Genomic DNA, 20,859 nt, shown 5'->3' with positions numbered 1-20,859 from the left:
ATTTGGCTCACATCACTGGACTAAATGTCTCCTCTTCACTCTTACCTCAGCTGACACCCCACTGGACAGGAATAACTGGATGGAGTTGTTGTAACTAAAATTCAAGTTATCATGCCCCACATGTGAGGTTGATATCTTATACTCCAGATTGTAAGACCTTTTTAATGATACTTTTGTCCAAGAATTATACTTTTTTTGGACTAATGCCTACTGTTTTAGGCAAACAGTGGGCAGGGAAGTTTCCATTCCTCAAGACCAAACATCCATTTCTCTAGACACCCTAAATCTTTGAATCCAAGTTCACTTCCAGATTTGCCCATCAAGTGTTCATCTCCACATCAATGTCTTTCTTCACTTTAGAAGGACTCCACAATTTGGAATCAAAAACTGCATGATGGCGGTGACCAGATCTGTTCATCTTTGTTATAGGCTTTGGGTGAGGTCCCTCAGGTTCTGGTTTCTACCCAGATGGTGAAACCAGCTAATGATATGATCTCAAGTTGTCTGGTTATAGAGTTCCATTGGGAGCTAACATGACCAGGATATTCTAAATGCTACTGTTTTCTTTTACCTCTGAGCCCAGCCTTAGGAGCCCATTGGGGTTCAGACCAGCACAGGGGCCTGAGATCTTCACCCCTTGCCTTGTTACAGCCCTTAGCAGTGGGGTACACAGAGTGGCTCATTTCTCTATAGTCTGAATCAAACATGCAGCACCTGATGAGCACCTTGATGAAATACCCATTCGAGCACAACTAGGAGTCAATCCACAGCAGGGGGAGTTCTTCCCAGCAGTGGCAATGTTATCCCACTGTATCTCCCTCACTTTCATGTACCTCCCAATCTGAAGACTCACTCCTAACACCGCTCCTGCGCTTTCAATAAACCTCAAGCCTGCCCACCCAGAGCTGGGATAAGTCACTGCAGCCACACATTCCTGGGCCTCAGCTGAAGAAATTCTCCTGAACTGCATTGAATTCATACACATGCTCTCGTCATTGCCTACAGCTGAAATGAGCAGGATGACAGTGATCTGGGAATAATACAGCAATGCTTGAGGTGAGATGCTTCCATCTGATTTACTCTTGCTGCTAAAGTCAGCAGTTTGCAGTCCAATCTGATCCTAGCTTCCTCCCAGCTTCCCATGTGCTGAAGGATTCTCCTGATGCAGTTTGATTTGACCCAGTGATGTTGCAGGAGCAGTGATTTCTCTCCAAGTTGGCGAGTGCTGTCATTCTGAAAGGAAACCTGGAGATGCTGACTCTCCTGTACAGCTGCTCCTTCATCTTTGGGGGTTTCAGGGATCGTGGGTTAGGGAGGGGGCTCTCCTGGTGATACTTTGAGTGAATTTTGTAGTGAGCATACACTGCAGCCTTCAGGGAGGGTTTAGGTCCTTAACGTATTTATTCCCCAACGTAAAACCTTTTATTGTAAACAATCAAGTCATGCCGACATACTCTCTACAGTGCAGGCTGAGGCCATTCAGCCCATTGAGTCTGCACCAATTATCTGAACAGCATCCTGTTCAGACCCACCCAATCCTCTTAACCCTGCATTTCCCATGGCCGATTCACCAATCCTGCACATCTTTGGACTCTGGGAGGAAACTGGAGCACTCCTAGGAAACCCACACAGGCACAAGGAGAGCATGCACACTATATACACATACACACTCACCCAAGGCTGGAATCAAACTGAGGTCCCTGGTGCTGCGACGCAGAAGTGCTAACCACTGAGCCACCACACCATCCTAAAGAAACATGCTGTTGCACACCAGTAGAGTCATAGAGTCATACATCACAGAAGCAGACCCTTTGGCCCAACCTGTCCATGCCGACCAGATTTCCAAAACTGTACCAGTTGCCCTTGCCTGCATTTGGCCCATGTCCCTCTAAAACCTTCCCATTCATGTATCCATCCAAATGTCTTTTAAATGTTATAATTGTACTCGCCTCCACCACTTCCTCTGGTAGCTTGTTCCATGTCCACAGCACCCTTTCTCTGAAAAGGTTGCCCCTCACGTCCCTATTTTAATCTTTCCCCTCTCACCTTTAGCCTATGCCCCTCTAGTATTGCACTCCCACACCCCATCACAGGGTGGTTTTTATTGGTAAATCTTCAGTGTGCCAATCAGAAGGCTGCGTTTCGTGCCCAGCCACAGTTACCCTTCAGGAGGTGGTGATGAGCTGGTTATTACAGCCCACCTGGTGTGGGAGAGACCAGAATGCTGCTGCTGCTGGTGCTGCTGAGGGGGGGCTTCCGGGACTTGGATTCAGAAACAGTGATATTGTTCCAACTCAGGATGGCGAGAGATTTCCCTGGAGCTTCATCAGTGTTGTTGGGACTGTATTTAGCCAGAAAATTGGAAAATATTCCACAACTTTTACTTGTAGATGGTGGACAGTGTTTGGAAAGTCAGGAATTGAGAAATTCACAACAGAATTCCCAGCCTCTGACCTGCTCTCATCGCCATGAATATTTATCAGGGTTGACCTCGGACCATGGTTCCATGTATAATACTCAAACTTGTAACTCAATCTGACAAGTAATGGCTAGACTGTAACCTGGTATTTGAATCAGATACTGGGTCAAAGTAACTTGCTTCCACCAATCCATCCGTCAAGGCTGTGATCATACCCTAACATTGAGTGGGGACCTTCAATCCCCAAACTCTCACAGCCCACCACTCCACTGGAGGCTGCTCAGTTCAACACAACCAACTTTAGGTTGAGACACCCTCATGTCCATATAGCTGTGGGTATGGACCATGTTGAGCTGGGAGGCCAGTTTCTGAGCTGCACATTTTACAGAATGCAATGTAAACAGAACCAGAATCTTCCTTTGGAAACATCCTTGAGTTGAGGGACTGGTCCTTCTTGAAACAATTAATAACTAAACATGGAGACAGAAAAGTTGATCATGCAGTATGTTTCTAACAGCAATTTAGGAATGGAAGCCTGAGGCCTACTACATGGCTGACGCACTCAGCGCATTTACCGTTTTGGTTTGTAAACTGGGTTTCCTGAGACCTAAAGTCAAAAAGATCACAGCAGATTCAGAAAGGATCCACAAAGTACATCAGTTGCCTGCACTAGATGACCCAAAAGCACTTCATTTCTGTCACTGTCAATCAATAGGCAAATGTTGAATGTCAACAAAATCTAGCCATTTTTCAATGGACTCCCAACACTGTCATTCAGAAGGTAGGAAGACAAATCCCTCAGAGTAACAAATTAACAAAGTTCTGCAAATCTGTTTTCAGCATGTCTTAATACACAAGCTCAGGAACAATAATGAAGTTTTAGAGTATGTTTTAATCTCATTTTCAGGTAGAAATATTTACAGAATTTGCACTTGTGTAAGAGGTCAAAGGTCAATCACCAATTTCATCATCCACCAGTTGTCAATTCTAATTGGCTTCTGGATCCAATTCCCATTCTGCGCTGAATGGACATGGCAGCTGATCGATTGATTAACAAGAGTGATTGGCCATCACTGATGATGTCATTTCCTGCTTTATAAAATGAGGTCTGCTCCTGGAGTATAAATAAAAGTCCAAAGGCTGTGGTGATTTAGGTAGAGTTGGTGGTAATTCTAAGTTTGTGGTTGGACTGTGACTTAGTTTGGGTTGGCAAGTAGTGCAATATTTGTCACAAAATGGCTTCCCAGGTTTGTCAAAACTATCACCAGGATTGCGAAGCTGCTGTCAACAAGCAGATTAACCTGGAGCTCACTGCCTCCTATCTCTATCAGTCTTTGGTGAGTGTTGTATCTATTTATAATTGCTTCTATTACGTGAAGTAAACTCTTTATTTCTAATTAACATGATGCTCTTATAGACTGGCTCTTGTTGCTCTTGCCTATTTCACAATTCAAGATAAATGTGGTGCGACAGCAACAATGGGGTATGATACTGATGTGCAATAATGTATGTTCCTGTTTATGTTCAGTGATGTTTCTGGGGTGCAGTGTCCTTGGTTAATATACTAATCCCTGATATGGCTGTCACAGGCAGCAACTGTCACTTCCCTATGGTTGTCAAAACAGGATATTTTACAGGACTAGCTTAACCATTTTGTGGGTGGCATGATGGCAGTGGTTAGCACTGCTGCCTCATGGTTCCAGAGACCTGGGTTCAATTCCCACCTCTGACAATTGTCTCTGTGGAGTTTGCATGTTCTCCCCACTTCTGTGTGGATTTCCTCTGGGTGCTCTGGATTCTCCCACAGTCCAAAGACCTGCAGGTTAGGTGAATTGGCTGTGCTAAATTAATCCTCTTAGGTGAAGAGGTAAAATGGGTCTGGGTGGGTTGCTCTTCAGAGGGTCAGTGTGGACTTGGGCTGAAGGGCCTGTTTCCACACTAAGTAAACTAATTTAGGTCCACCATATGGAGGTATCCATTGACTAGTTGCTGTTTTGCTACTTGAATGCATTCTGGTATGCTTGCATTTTCTGCTAATACCAAAAAAGCATTTTACTAGTTTTGAAACTGTAAAAGGGAGTTATGGTAGTGTTTATCAATGATACTTGGCTTATCTGAGCAGAGGTATTTAATGTCAGCCTGTGACTGGCCTCTGCTTAAGTAGGCTCCTGTTGAGGCCTATCTAGCTTTCCGTATTATCCACTTGTGTGGGTGGTCAGGTAGCCACTGGTTGCTCATCCTCCAGGTGAAGGGAAGAGTTGACCTGAAGTGTTGGTGTACCCACAAGGTGGCTGGTGTAGTCTGAAACTTGACCCAATGATTGAAGAAATGGAGACCATCAAATCAGGATGGTATGAGAATTAAAATGGCCCACTTTTTTCCAGTAATGATTTGCCCATGCCCTTCTGATGTGTTAGAATGTCTATTGGGAAGGTGTTTAGTGAGTGCTGCAGGATACCTGGTAGATCATGGACATTGAAGGGAGGTGGAGAATGCAGTACTAATGGAGTGGGCTGTTTTATCCTGGATGGTGTCTGCTTGAATATTGTAGGTACACTCATACAAACATGTGGTGAATATTCATCACACTCTGGGCTCTGTGTTTTAAAGGTTCTCTTATGAGATGAGGATGAAATCCCTAGAGCTCTGTTTGGAGGTGGGAACAGCTTTCATTGGTGAACCAGTTAGGTTTTTAATAAGGATGGATCACTCACTTCCACTCCGACCGGAGTTGTGTCCCTTCATAATCCTCAGCCAACTGTTGGGGCCCTGTCTGGATCTGTCAAAACCACTAAGGTTGCCCAGACCCGAACCTTTCCTCATTAGAAAGGCAGTTGTATAGTGTATAATCCAGGGGTGATGCAGCTGGTCAAACCATTCTGCTTTATAAAAACAACTATCTACATTCTCTGGTAGAAGCACCAACAAAAGGAAAGGGAATTTAAGACAATCCAACTACTTGGAACCCAATGGACTCAATTGCAACATAAAGGAGCTGTTCCCATCCCCACAACAGCCCAAAAACACCCCCTTCAGCAAATGGTAAATAGAAACTCTGCTTCTTGCTGGCAGGAGAGTTTTCAGAGCATTCATGTAAGAAACATCTGTTGAAGCATGGAACCTAGTTTCAGACTAACAGCTTCTCTGCTATGAGCAGTTTCTGCCTGTTAAAACAAACCAAGATTGGAGAATAACTGGCCACTCCCCTGTCATTGTTTGAAGAAGCTATTGCCAGATATAGCAGCACCTCTGCCTTTATGACCCATCTTGAGGGGAGCACAAACCAAGGACAAAACAAGCTGCTTAGAGGAGTAGCATTAACATAACATTCACTTGTGAGCATGATGGTTCAATGTTTGACTCAATTATTAGTGTAAATCTAATGGTTTGAACTGCTCAAGTCAAACCAAGCATAGTGCTTTTCAGTTTACCTGCAGATGGTGTTACTAGCTTGATGTAATGGTTAGGCAGCATCCAAGGAACAGGAGAATCAACGCTTCAGGAATAAGCCCTTCTTCAGGGCTCCTGTTCCTTGGATGCTGCCTGACCTGCTGCGCTTTTCCAGCAACACACTTTCAGCTGTGATCTGCAGTCCTCACTTTCTCCTGATGTAATGCTTAATCAGGGTTGCATGAGGTTTTCCCTGTATTGGACTCTTCCTTGATCAAGTTACACTTTTCTAATCGCTCAGTTGCTTGCTTAGAATTCAAAGGCTCCTTGCACAGGCTTTCCTCCACAAAACCCAGGTCCCCTCTCATTCCATTCCACTCATTCCCTTCTGTACTCTATGAACATATTGTCTGTACCACACATTTGATCAGTACAATCCCAATGATCTACAAGTTACACAAAACTCTCTCCTGACTAAACTAATGCCAGCAGTGTCCAACATCCACTTTTCTAGTTTAGCCCCAAAGAAGAATGTAGTGCCTTGCAGCAGCCTCATGGTTACTTTCTCATTGAATGGCAGGACTGGCTTGAAGGGCTGAATGGCCTACAGTCACTGTGTTCTGATATCAGTTTTGTATCTCCATGTCCTGGTGACTGGGTATTACCCTCTGGTTAATGGTGACTGGAGTAGACTGCACTTAGTACTCCAGTGGCTTTCCTTGTCACCCAACTGAACCCTCACCTTGTTAAAGGTTACAACTTCAGTTGGTTCCATGCAGAATATTTGAAATCTACCATCCTAGACCTGGTCTGCACAGAAACAGACCCTCTAAGCCACTCTTCCATGCCAGCCAAATATCCTGCATTAAACTAGTCCCATTTGGCACATCACTCTAAATACCTCCTTCCTTTATTGAAGAGTTTCAGTCAATGTCTAATATCTTCCAATTCTAATGGTGTTAATGAGCAGAAACACTAATTTAGTTTCTCTCCTCTGATGCTGTACCAGACCTGCTGAGGAACTCTCCAGCTGTTTATTCCAAATGAAAACAGGATGTTGCATGTCCTCAGGAGGAAGCTGGGGTTAAGAGTTGCAGGCTCACTGGACAAACATGATATTTTAAAATCACTTGAGAATGCAGAGGATTAATAACTGCTTGAATAGTCAGTCTGATTGAGGGCTAAATTAGTCTCTACTTCTGACAACTAGAATTGGGGCCAGTGATGTGCTAATGGGATGGAAATGGTTCTCTTTCAGATGTCGTACTTTGACCGGGATGATGTTGCCCTGCACCATTTCTCCCAGTTCTTCAAAGCTCAGTCCCAGGAGAAGCAGGAACATGCAGAGAAGCTGCTGAAATTCCAGAATCAGCGTGGAGGCAGAGTCCTCCTCCAGGATGTGAAGGTGGGAATGTTGGGGAGGGGAATGGCTGCTCTCCTGATGTGGCTTCAATCCATCAGTAACAGGGTTTGCTCACCCTGAAGGGGGAAGTGAAGAGCTGTTGCTTGTCTTTCCCATATGATCTCTTCCATCTCGCACTCACTGCATAGAAACAGGCCCTTTGGTCTACCATATCTATGCTGACCAAACTACACTAATCCCACCTACCTGCACTTAGTCCTTTGCCCACTATACCCTGGCATTTGAAGTATTTGTCCAGATGTTGCTGCAATGTCACTGGACTAGCTGCCTCCCCCACACTCGGGTGCTGCGTTCCATATTTATCAAGTTTCCTGAGATCCCACTAAAACCCTTTCTCTTCAAATCATCCTCTGGACTTTGAGGATGGTACTGGCACTGCACTGTCTCAGTGCCAGTGACCCAGGTCCAATTCCAGCCTCTGGGAGCTGCTCAGTTTGCACATGGCACGAAGATCTGCAGGTCATTTTGGTCACGCTAGGTTGCCCAGTTTCCAGGGATACACAGGCTACATTTTTCACTAAACATGATTACAGTGATGGGTTGGGGCAGTGTGGACCCTCTGGAGGGTTGATGTGGACAAATGGGCTAAATGCTACTGTGTTCTTTTACCTCTGAGCCCAGCCTGAGGAGCCCATTGGGGTTCAGACCAGCACAGGGGCCTGTGATCTTCACCCCTTGCCTTGTTACAGCCCTTAGCAGTGGGGTACAGAGTGGCTCATTTCTCTGTAGTCTGAATCAAACATGCAGCACCTGCTGAGCACCTTGATGAAATACCCCTTCTGGCACAACTAGGAGTCCATCCACAGCAGGGGGAGTTCTTCCCAGCAGTAGCAATGTTCTCCCACTGTCTCTCCCTCACTTTCATGTACCTCCCTATCTGAAGACTCACTCCTAACACCGCTCCAGCACTTTCAATAAACCTCAAGCCTGCCCACCCAGAGCTGGGATAATTCACTGCAGACACAGTCCTGGGAGTCAGCTGAGGAAATTCTCCTGAGCTGCATTGAATTAATACACATGCTCTCAGCGTCACCTACAGCTGAAATGAGCAGGCTGACAGTGATCTCGGAGTAACATAGCAATGCTTGAGGTGAGATGCTTCCATCTGATTTACTCTTGCTGCTAAAGTCAGCAGTTTGCAGTCCCAGCTGATCCTAGCTTCCTCCCAGCTTCCCATGTGCTGAAGGATTCTCCTGATGCAGTTTGATTTGACCCAGTGATGTTGCAGGAGCAGTGATTTCTCTCCAAGTTGGGGAGTGCTGTCATTCTGAAAGGAAACCTGGAGATGCTGACTCTCCTGTACAGCCGCTCCTTCATCTTTGGGGTTTCAGGGATCGTGGGTTAGGGAGGGGGCTCTCCTGGTGATTGTTTGAGTGAATTTTGTAGTGAGCATACGCTGCAGCCTTCAGGGAGGGTTTAGGTCCTTAACATATTTATTCCCCAACGTAAAACCTTTTATTGTAAACAATCAAGTCAGGCCGACATACTCTCTACAGTGCAGGCTGAGGCCATTCAGCCCATTGAATCTGCACCAATTATCTGAACAGCATCCTGTTCAGACCCACCCAATCCTCTTAACCCTGCATTTCCCATGGCCGATTCACCGATCCTGCACATCTTTGGACTGTGGGAGGAAACTGGAGCACTCATAGGAAACCCACACAGGCACAAGGAGAGCACGCACACTCTATACACACACACACGCACACTCTCTGCGTCCGCACACTCACCCGAGGCTGGAATCAAACCCAGGTCCCTGGTGCTGTGAGGCAGCAGTGCGAACCACTGAGCCACCACACCATCCTAAAGAAACATGTTGTTGCACACCAGTAGAGTCATACATCACAGAAGCAGACCCTTTGGCCCAACTTGTCCATGCCGACCAGATTTCCAAAACTGTACCAGTTGCCCTTGCCTGCATTTGGCCCATGTCCCTCTAAAACCTTCCCATTCATGTATCCGTCCAAATGTCTTTTAAATGTTATAATTGTACCCGCCTCCACCACTTCCTCTAGCAGCTCGTTCCATGTCCACAGCACCCTCTCTCTGAAAAGGTTGCCCCTCACGTCACTATTTTAATCGTTCCCCTCTCACCTTTAGCCTATGCCCCTCTAGTATTGCACTCCCACACCCCATCACAGGGTGGTTTTTATTGCTCAATCTTCAGTGTGCCAATCAGAAGGCTGCATTTCATGCCCAGCCGCAGTTACCCTTCAGGAGGTGGTGATGATCTGGTTATTACAGCCCACCTGGTGTGGGAGAGACTGGAATGCTGCTGCTGCTCCTGCTGCTACTGAGGGGGGCTTCCGGGACTTGGATTCAGAAACAGTGATATTGTTCCAACTCAGGATGGCGAGAGATTTCCCTGGGGCTTCGTCAGTGTTCTTGGGGCTGCATTCAGCCAGAAAATTGGAAAGTATTCCACCACTTTTCATAACTTTGGTCTTGTAGATGGTGGAGAGGCTTTGAGAAATTTGCAACAGAATTCCCAGCCTCTGACCTGCTCTCATCGCCATGAATATTTATCAGGGTTGACTCTGACCATGGTTCCATGTATAATACACAAACTTGTAACTCAATCTGACAAGTAATGGCTAGACTGTAACCTGGTATTTGAATCAGGTACTGGGTCAAAGTAACTTGCTTCCACCAATCCATCCGTCAAGGCTGTGATCATCCCCTAACATTGAGTGGGGACCTTCAATCCCCAAACTCTCACAGCCCACCACTCCACTGGAGGCTGCTCAGTTCAACACAATCAACTTTATGTTGATGTGAGAAACAAAAGCTCACTCACTTTAATAATTTCAGTCCGAGACCAAATATCTGAATCAGTCGTTTATTTGTACACTTGCAAGTGGGTGTCCTGTCCAATTGCCAGGTACGGCAATTAGAAATGCACAGTATATCCCAATAAACTCTTGCAATTTATACAGTTTCTTTTCCCATATGTTTTCCTTATTCCATTGTTTGTTCCCTGCTTCGCTTACGTCACTCATTTCCTTAAGACTGATCCCACAACTTCTGTTTATCCTGTCTTGTCCGTGACAAACTCTTATCTCTGACTCCCATAAGGGTGTTTGACGTCAGTCTACTGTAGGTTATTGATTAGGCATATCTTTTCTTCTATCAGCATCTATTTCTATCCTGAGGCCACTTTGACCTCTTTGATTAGGGTTTGTTCCTGTGTCTCCGCGTAAGCGGGGAAACAGATGTTTTCCTGTTTGCCCATGCATCCACCATTGTTCTGTAATCACGTCTCATGCTAACATACCATTTTCTTTTTGCTGAATATATATTTTCTCATTCCTGTTCTGTATCAGAATTTATAGTTGCAGAAATAACATTAATTCATTTATATCCCACATTGAGATAATCTCATGTCCATTAAGATGTGAGTATGGACCACATCGAGTTGGGAGGCCAGTTTCTGAGCTGGACGTTCGACAGCATACAATGTAAACAGGATCAGAATCAGAATCTCTCCACTTGGAAACACCCTTGAGTTGAGGGCTAGTTCATCTTGAAACAATTAAAAACTGAACATGGAGTTGAAAAGTTGATCATGCAATATGTTTCTAACAGCAATTTAAACATGGAGGCCTGAGGCCTACTACATGGCTAAGGCACTCAGCACATTTAGTGTTTTGATTTTAAACTGGGCTTCCTGAGACCGAAGGTCAAAGAGATAACAGCAGATTCAGAATGGATCCACAAAGTACATCAGTTGCCTGCACTAGATGACCCAAAAGCAATTCATTTCTGTCACTGTCAATCAATAGGCAAATGTTTAATGTCAACAAAATCTAGTCATTTTTCAATGGACTCCCAACACTGTCATTCAGAAGGTAGGAAGACAAATCCCCCAGAGTAACAAACTAACAAAGTTCTGCAAATCTGTTTTCAGCATGTCTTAATACACAAGCTCAAATACAATAGTGAAATTTCAGAGTATGTTTTAATCTCATTTTCAGGTAGATATACTCAGAGAATTTGCACTTGTGTAAGAGGTCAATCACTAATTTCATCATCCACCAGTTGTCAATTCTAATTGGCTTCTGGATCTAATTCCCATTCTGCGCTGAATGGACATGGCAGCTGATCGATTGATTCACAAGAGTGATTGGCCATCACTGATGATGTCATTTCCTGCTTAATAAAATGAGATCTGCTCCTGGAATATAAATAAAAGTCCAAAGGCTGTGGTGATTTAGGTAGAGTTGGTGGTAATTTTAAGTTTGTGTTTGACCTGTGACTTGTCTTGGGTTGGCAGGTAGTGCAATATTTGTCACAAAATGGCTTCCCAGGTTTGTCAAAACTATCACCAGGATTGTGAAGCTGCTGTCAACAAGCAGATTAACCTGGAGCTCACTGCCTCCTATCTCTATCAGTCTTTGGTGAGTGTTGTCTCTATTTATAATTGCTTCTCTTATGTGAAGTAAAGTTTTTTTTTTTCCTTATTTCAAATCAACTTGATACTCCTGTAGATTGACTTTTGTAGCTCTTACCTGTTTCACATTTCAAGACAAATGTGGTGTTACAGCAACAATGGTGTATGATACTGATGTGCAATAATGTATGCAAGGTGAAGTGTTGTTGGTTAGTGTACAATTCCCTGATATGGCTGTCATAGGCAGTAACTGTCACTTCCCTGGTGTTGTCAAAACAGGATATTTTACAAGAATAGCTTAGAAACCATTTAGGTCAACCATATAGATGTATCCATTGACCAGCTGCCTTTCTGCTGCTTTAATGTATTCTGGTATGTTTGATTTTATCTTCTGCTAATGCTAAATAAGCATCATACTAGATTTGATACTGTGAAAGGGAGTTATGGTAGTGTTTATCAATGATACTTGGCTTATCTGAGCAGAGGTATTTAATGTCAGCCTGTGACTGGCCTCTGCTTAAGTAGACTCCAGTTGAGGCCTATTTAGCTCTCGGTATTATCCACTTGTGTGGGTGGTCAGGTAGCCACTTGTTGTTCATCCCTTCACCTGGAGGAAGAGTCAATTTGCTGAAGTGTTGGTGTACCCACAAGGTGGCTGAAGTAGTCTGAAATTTGACTCTGTCTGAAGAAATTGAGACCATCAAATCAGGATGGAATGAGAATTCAAATGACCCACTTTTTTCCAGTAATGATTTGCCCATGTCCTTCTGAAGTGTTAGAATGTCCTATTGGGAAGGTGTTTAGTGAGTGCTGCAGGGTACCTGGTAGGTAATGGACACTGAAGGGAGGTGGAGAATGCAGTACCAATGGAGTGGGCTGTTTTATCCTGGATGATGTCTCTCACTCAAATGTTGCAGGTACACTCACCCAGACATGTGGTGAATATTCATCACACTCGGGGCTCCTCTGTTTTACAGTTCCCCTCTCATGAGATGGGAATGAAGTCCCGAGAGCTCTGATGGAGGTGGGAACAGCTTTCATTGGTGAACCTGTTAGTGTTTAATAAGGATGGATCAGTCTCTTTCACTCTGACCTGAGTTGTGTACCTTCATAATCCAGACTGGGACCCAACAGTTGGGGAAGGATCTGTCAAAACCACTGAGGTTGCCCAGACCCTAACCTTTCCTCATTAGAAAGGCAGTTGTATAGTCCCCTCATTGAATGGCAGGACTGGCTTGAGGGGCTGAATGGCCTACAGTCTGTGTTCTGATATCAGTTTTGTATCTCCATGTCCTGGTGACTGGGTATTACCCTCTGGTTAAGGTTGACTGGAGTAGATGGCACTTAGTACTCCAGTGGCTTTCCTTGTCACCCAACTGAACCCTCCCCTTGTTAAAGGTTACAACTTCAGTCGGTTCCATGTAGAATATTTGAAATCTACCATCCTAGACCTGGTCTGCACAGAAACAGACCCTCTAAGCCACTCTTCCATGCCAGCCAGATATCCTGCATTAAACTAGTCCCATTTGGCACATCACTCTAAATACCTCCTTCCTTTATTGAAGAGTTTCAGTCAATGTCTAATATCTTCCAATTCTAATGGTGTGAATGAGCAGAAACATGAATTTAGTTTCTCTCCTCTGATGCTGTACCAGACCTGCTGAGCAACTCTCCAGCTGTTTATTCCAAATTAAAACATGGATGTTGCATGTCCTCAGGAGGAAGCTGGGGTGAAGAGCTGCTGGCTCACTGGACGACAATGGTATATTAAAATCATTTGAGAATGCAGAGGATTAATAACTGCTTGAATAGTCAGTCTGATTGAGGGCTAAATTAGTCTCTACTTCTGACAACTAGAACTGGGGCCAGTGATGTGCTAATGGGATGGAAATGGTTCTCTTTCAGATGTCGTACTTTGACCGGGATGATGTTGCCCTGCACCATTTCTCCCAGTTCTTCAAAGCTCAGTCCCAGGAGAAGCAGGAACATGCAGAGAAGTTGCTGAAATTCCAGAATCAGCGTGGAGGCAGAGTCCTCCTCCAGGATGTGAAGGTGGGAATGTTGGAGGGAAATGGCTGCTCTCATGATGTGGCTTCAATCCATCAGTAACAGGGTTTGCTCATCCTGAAGGGGAAGTGAAGAGCTGTTGCTTGTCCTTCCCATATGATCTCTTCCATCTCGCACTCACTGCATAGAAACAGGCCCTTTGGTCTACCATATCTAGCTGACCAAACTACACTAATCCCACCTACCTGCACTTAGTCCTTCACCCACTATACCCTGGCATTTGAAGTATTTGTCCAGATGTTGCTGCAGTGCCACTGGACTAGCTGCCTCCCCCACACTCAGGTGCTGCATTCCATATTTATCAAGTTTCCTGAGATCCCACTAAAACCCTTTCTCTTCAAATCATCCTCTGGACTTTGAGGATGGTACTGGCACTACACGTCTCAGTGCCAGGGACCCAGGTCCAATTCCAGCCTCTGGGAACTGCTCAGTTTGCACATGGCACAAAGATGTGCTGGTCAGTTTGGTCATGAGGTTGCCCAGTTTCCAGGGATACACAGGCTACATTTTTCACTAAACAAGATTACAGGAATGGCTTGGGGCAGTGTGGACCCTCTGGACGGTTGATGTGGACAAATGGGCTAAATGACCTGCTTCATCCCACTGTCAGGATTCTGATCCTTAACTGTCCTTTGTTTCCATGTTTCAGAAGCCAGAGAGGGATGAGTGGGGTAACGGTCTGCAGGCAATGCAGGTTGCCCTGGATCTGGAGAAGAATGTGAACCAGAGTTTGCTGGATCTACACCAACTCGCCACTGCCCAGACTGACCCTCATGTAAGCTTCACCACCTCATTCTCATCACTGCCTGACCCTCAGGGCAACACTTCACTGGTTGGTCTTTGTGGGTTTGAAATTCAATAATGCAACATTTGGGGAGATGTGATTTGGTGATGCCTGTGTCAAACTGGGGTGTACAAAGTTCAAACTAACACCAGGTTATAGTCCAATGGGCTTATTCAAAGCTCGAGCTTCCAAACTGATACGCTTTCACCACCTGAAGAAGCAGCGCTCTGAAAGCCAGTGCTTCTGAATAAACCTGCTGTTGTGTTTTTAACTTTGTCCAGATGTAACATTGACCATTCCAGATCCACACTGGTGGTTACAATGTTACAACACTTCAGCAAGAAGGTCAAGGAGGAACTTGGATTGTAATCTGGTGGGATTGCTGAAGTGATATTGACCACTGAATCCTCATTCAGGACCGTTGCAGTGGAATGATCACCTTATGCCACAATACAACTCCGCTCCACTTAAATGGCAAGATGTGCCAGCTGAGAGGCTAATATATTCACCAGTCCAAAATCTCTAGATTGCTGGATTTTTCAGGGTTGTCCAGAGCTAGTACTGCCCAGTCTGTTTTGCAGTGGGAATTCTCCAAACTGTCTTGGATTGTGCTAATGCAATGAGCTGTAATATTCCTGTGTTCCAGCTGTGTGACTTCCTGGAGACTCACTATTTGGATGAGGAGGTTGAGATCATCAAGCGACTTGGGGACTACATCACCAACCTGAAGCGTCTGGGAGCTCCTGAGAATGTATAATCCAGGGGTGATGCAGCTGGTCAAACCATTCTGCTTTATAAAAACAACTATCTACATTCTCTGGTAGAAGCACCAACAAAAGGAAATGGGAATTTAAGACAATCCAACTACTTGGAACCCAATGGACTCAATTGCAACATAACAAAGGAGCTGTTCCCATCCCCACAACAGCCCAAAAACACCCCCTTTAGTAAATGGTAAATACAAACTCTGCTTCTTGCTGGCAGGAGAGTTTTCAGAGCATTCATGTAAGAAACATCTGTTGAAGCATGGAACCTAGTTTCAGAGTAACTGCTTCTCTGCTATGAGCAGTTTCTGCCTGTTAAAACAAACCAAGATTGGAGAATAACTGGCCACTCCCCTGTCACTGTTTGAAGAAGCTATTGCCAGACATGGCAGCACCTCTGCCTTTATGACCCATCTTGAAGGGGACATAACCCAAGGACAAAACAAGCTGCTTAAAGGAGTAGCATTAACATAACATTCACTTGTGAGCATGATGGTTCAATGTTTGACTCAATTATGGGTGTAAATCTAATGGTTGGAACTGCTCAAGTCAAACCAAGCATAGTGCTTTTCAGTTTACCTGCAGATGGTGTCACTAGCTTGATGTAATGGTTAGGCAGCATCCAAGGAACAGGAGAATCGACGTCTCGGGCATAAGCCCTCCTTCAGGTAGGGCTATAGAAGGGCTTATGCCTGAAACGTCGCTTCTCCTGTTCCCTGGATGCTGCCTGACCTGCTGTGCTTTTTCAGCAATACATTTTCAGCCCTGATCTCCATCGTCTGCAGTCCTCACTTTCTCCTGATGTAATGCTTAATCTGAGTCGCATGAGGTTTTCCCTGTATTGGACTTTTCCTTGATCAAGTTACACTTTTTTCTAATCACTCAGTTGCTTGCTTACAATTCAAAGGCTCCTCGCACAGGCTTTCCTCAGCAAACCCCAGGTCCCCTTTCTCTCATTCCATTCCACTCATTCCCTTCCGTACTCTATGAACACATTGTCTGTCTGTACCACACATTTGATCAGTACAATCCCAATGATCTACAAGTTACACAACTCTCTCCTGACTAAACTAATGCCAGCAGTGTCCAACATCCACTTTTCTAGTTTAGCCCCAAATGAATAATGTAGTGCCTTGCAGCAGCCTCATGGTTACTTTCTCATTGAATGGCAGGACTGGCTTGAGGGGCTGAATGGCCTACAGTCTGTGTTCTGATATCAGTTTTGTATCTCCATGTCCTGGTGACTGGGTATTACCCTCTGGTTAAGGTTGACTGGAGTAGATGGCACTTAGTACTCCAGTGGCTTTCCTTGTCACCCAACTGAACCCTCCCCTTGTTAAAGGTTACAACTTCAGTCGGTTCCATGTAGAATATTTGAAATCTACCATCCTAGACCTGGTCTGCACAGAAACAGACCCTCTAAGCCACTCTTCCATGCCAGCCAGATATCCTGCATTAAACTAGTCCCATTTGGCACATCACTCTAAATACCTCCTTCCTTTATTGAAGAGTTTCAGTCAATGTCTAATATCTTCCAATTCTAATGGTGTGAATGAGCAGAAACATGAATTTAGTTTCTCTCCTCTGATGCTGTACCAGACCTGCTGAGCAACTCTCCAGCTGTTTATTCCAAATTAAAACATGGATGTTGCATGTCCTCAGGAGGAAGCTGGGGTGAAGAGCTGCTGGCTCACTGGACGACAATGGTATATTAAAATCATTTGAGAATGCAGAGGATTAATAACTGCTTGAATAGTCAGTCTGATTGAGGGCTAAATTAGTCTCTACTTCTGACAACTAGAATTGGGGCCAGTGATGTGCTAATGGGATGGAAATGGTTCTCTTTCAGATGTCGTACTTTGACCGGGATGATGTTGCCCTGCACCATTTCTCCCAGTTCTTCAAAGCTCAGTCCCAGGAGAAGCAGGAACATGCAGAGAAGCTGCTGAAATTCCAGAATCAGCGTGGAGGCAGAGTCCTCCTCCAGGATGTGAAGGTGGGAATGTTGGGGAGGGGAATGGCTGCTCTCCTGATGTGGCTTCAATCCATCAGTAACAGGGTTTGCTCACCCTGAAGGGGGAAGTGAAGAGCTGTTGCTTGTCTTTCCCATATGATCTCTTCCATCTCGCACTCACTGCATAGAAACAGGCCCTTTGGTCTACCATATCTATGCTGACCAAACTACACTAATCCCACCTACCTGCACTTAGTCCTTTGCCCACTATACCCTGGCATTTGAAGTATTTGTCCAGATGTTGCTGCAATGTCACTGGACTAGCTGCCTCCCCCACACTCGGGTGCTGCGTTCCATATTTATCAAGTTTCCTGAGATCCCACTAAAACCCTTTCTCTTCAAATCATCCTCTGGACTTTGAGGATGGTACTGGCACTGCACTGTCTCAGTGCCAGTGACCCAGGTCCAATTCCAGCCTCTGGGAGCTGCTCAGTTTGCACATGGCACGAAGATCTGCAGGTCATTTTGGTCACGCTAGGTTGCCCAGTTTCCAGGGATACACAGGCTACATTTTTCACTAAACATGATTACAGTGATGGGTTGGGGCAGTGTGGACCCTCTGGAGGGTTGATGTGGACAAATGGGCTAAATGACCTGCTTCATCCCACTGTCAGGATTCTGATTCTGATCCTTAACTGTCCTTTGTTTCCATGTTTCAGAAGCCAGAGAGGGATGAGTGGGGTAACGGTCTGCAGGCAATGCAGGTTGCCCTGGATCTGGAGAAGAATGTGAACCAGAGTTTGCTGGATCTACACCAACTTGCCACTGCCCAGACTGACCCTCATGTAAGCTTCACCACCTCATTCTCATCACTGCCTGACCCTCAGGGCAACACCTCACTGGTTGGTATTTGTGGGTTTGAAATTCAATAATGCAACATTTGGGGAGATGTGATTTGGAGATGCCAGTGTCAAACTGGGGTGTACAAAGTTAAAACTAACACCAGGTTATAGTCCAACAGGCTTATTCAAAGCTCGAGCTTCCAAACTATACTCTTTGACCACCTGAAGAAGCAGCACTCTGAAAGCCAGTGCTTCTGAATAAACCTGTTGGACAAAACCTGGTGTTGTGATTTTTAACTTTGTCCAGATGTAACATTGTAACCACCAGTGTGCATCTGGAATGATCAATATTACAACCCTTCAGCAATAAGGTCAAGGAGGAACTTGGATTGTAATCTGGTGGGAGTGCTGAAGTGACATTAGCCACTGAATCCTCACTCAGGACTGTTGCAGTGGAATGATCACCATACACCACAATACAACTCCGCTCCACTTAAATGGCAACATGTGCCAGCTGAGAGGCTAATCTATTCACCAGTCCAAAATCTCTAGATTGCTGGATTTTTCAGGGTTGTCTAGAGCTAGTACTGCCCAGTCTGTTTTGCAGTGGGAATTCTCCAAACTGTCTTGGATTGTGCTAATGTAATGAGTTGTAATATTCCTGTGTTCCAGCTGTGTGACTTCCTGGAGACCCACTATTTGGATGAGGAGGTTGAGATCATCAAGCGACTTGGGGACTACATCACCAACCTGAAGCGTCTGGGAGCTCCTGAGAATGGGCTGGGAGAGTACCTGTTTGATAGGCTCTCGCTGGAGGACAGCAGTTAGTGGGACATGGGGTACTGTCTGCTCTTGTCTGAATGCATTACTGACTTCACTTGGACAATCTGGCTCCTCCCTAGGGAGAAGGAATATGTTGGCAAGAATGTAATGGCTGTCCCACCTGAATGGAAATGAATAAAATGTTCTATTGATCTTGCTTTTTGTCCATCATTTGGACCACTGATCCTTCTCTCAAATTTGTTTGCATCTCTGGTGGGCTTGATGTCAGTAATCATCCTGCAATTTGGCTCACATCACTGGACCAAATGTCATCTCTTCACTCTTACCTCAGCTGACACCCCACTGGACAGGAATAACTGGATGGAGTTGTTGTAACTAAAATTCAAGTTATCATGCCCCACATGAGAGGTTGATATCTTATACTCCAGATTGTAAGACCTTTTTAATGATACTTTTGTCCAAGAATTATACTTTTTTTGGACTAATGCCTACAGTTTTAGGCAAACAGTGGGCAGGGAAGTTTCCATTCCTCAAGACCAAACATCCATTTCTCTAGACACCCTAAATCTTTGAATCCAAGTTCACTTCCAGATTTGCCCATCAAGTGTTCATCTCCACATCAGTATCATACACCAGATCTGTTCATCTTTGTTATAGGCTTTGGGTGAGGTCCCTCAGGTTCTGGTTTCTACCCAGATGGTGGAACCAGCTAATGATATCATCTCAATGTGTCTGGTTATAGTGTTCCATTGGGAGCTAACATGACCAGGATATTCTAAATGCTACTGTTTACTTTTACCTCTGAGCCCAGCCTTAGGAGCCCATTGGGGTTCAGACCAGCACAGGGGCCTGAGATCTTCACCCCTTGCCTTGTTACAGCCCTTAGCAGTGGGGTACACAGAGTGGCTCATTTCTCTATAGTCTGAATCAAACATGCAGCACCTGATGAGCACCTTGATTAAATACCCATTCTGGCACAACTAGGAGTCCATCCACAGCAGGGGGAGTTCTTCCCAGCAGTAGCAATGTTATCCCACTGTATCTCCCTCACTTTCATGTACCTCCCGATCTGAAGACTCACTCCTAACACCGCTCCTGCGCTTTCAATAAACCTCAAGCCTGCCCAGCCAGAGCTGGGATAATTAACTGCAGCCACACATTCCTGGGCCTCAGTTGAAGAATTTCTCCTGAACTGCATTGAATTAATACACATGCTCTCATCGCCTACAGCTGAAATGAGCAGGATGACAGTGATCTGGGAATAATACAGCAATGCTTGAGGTTAGATGCTTCCATCTGATTTACTCTTGCTGCTGCAGTTTGCAGTCCAAGCTGATCCTAGCTTCCTCCCAGCTTCCCATGTGCTGAAGGATTCTCCTGATGCAGTTTGATTTGACCCAGTGATGTTGAAGGAGCAGTGATTTCTCTCCAAGTTGGGGAGTGCTGTCATTCTGAAAGGAAACCTGGAGATGCTGACTCTCCTGTACAGCTGCTCCTTCATCTTTGGGGTTTCAGGGATCGTGGGTTAGGGAGGAGGCTCTCCTGGTGATAGTTTGAGTGAATTTTGTAGTGAGCATACACTGCAGCCTTCAGGGAGGGTTTAGGTCCTTAACATATTTATTCCACAACGTAAAACCTTTTATTGTAAACAATCAAGTCATGCTGACATACTCTCTGCAGTGCAGGCTGAGGCCATTCAGCCCATTGAATCTGCACCAATTATCTGAACAGCATCCTGTTCAGACCCACCCAATCCTCTTAACCCTGCATTTCCCATGGCCGATTCACTGATCCTGCACATATTTGGACTGTGGGAGGAAACTGGAGCACTCATAGGAAACCCACACAGGCACAAGGAGAGCATGCACACTCTATACACACATACAATCACCCGAGGCTGGAATCAAACCCAGGTCCCTGGTGCTGTGAGGCAGCAGTGTGAACCACTGAGCCACCACACCATCCTAAAGAAACATGCTGTTGCACACCAGTAGAGTCATAGAGTCATACATCACAGAAGCAGACCCTTTGGCCCAACCTGTC

The 20,859-nt window shown here is 45.2% G+C and overlaps 1 protein-coding gene across 1 annotated transcript; it reads left to right on the top strand.

Annotated features, from left to right (window-relative positions):
* Nucleotides 1-3,654: 3,654 nt before the first annotated feature.
* Nucleotides 3,655-18,861, top strand: LOC122542233 (ferritin, middle subunit-like). Its single transcript, XM_087978046.1, has 8 exons — nucleotides 3,655-3,756; nucleotides 7,068-7,214; nucleotides 11,540-11,629; nucleotides 13,528-13,674; nucleotides 14,339-14,464; nucleotides 17,087-17,233; nucleotides 17,911-18,036; nucleotides 18,706-18,861. The coding sequence occupies exons 1-8, from the start codon at nucleotides 3,655-3,657 to the stop codon at nucleotides 18,859-18,861; spliced, it is 1,041 nt and encodes a 346-aa protein (XP_087834172.1).
* The last annotated feature ends 1,998 nt before the right edge of the window (nucleotides 18,862-20,859 follow it).

Source organism: Chiloscyllium plagiosum, unplaced genomic scaffold (genome assembly GCF_037043375.1).
Source record: "Chiloscyllium plagiosum isolate Xiang-an unplaced genomic scaffold, Cpla_swu_hap1 HiC_scaffold_33, whole genome shotgun sequence".
Classification (NCBI taxonomy): domain Eukaryota; kingdom Metazoa; phylum Chordata; class Chondrichthyes; order Orectolobiformes; family Hemiscylliidae; genus Chiloscyllium; species Chiloscyllium plagiosum.
This window is presented reverse-complemented; position numbering and strand designations above follow the sequence as displayed.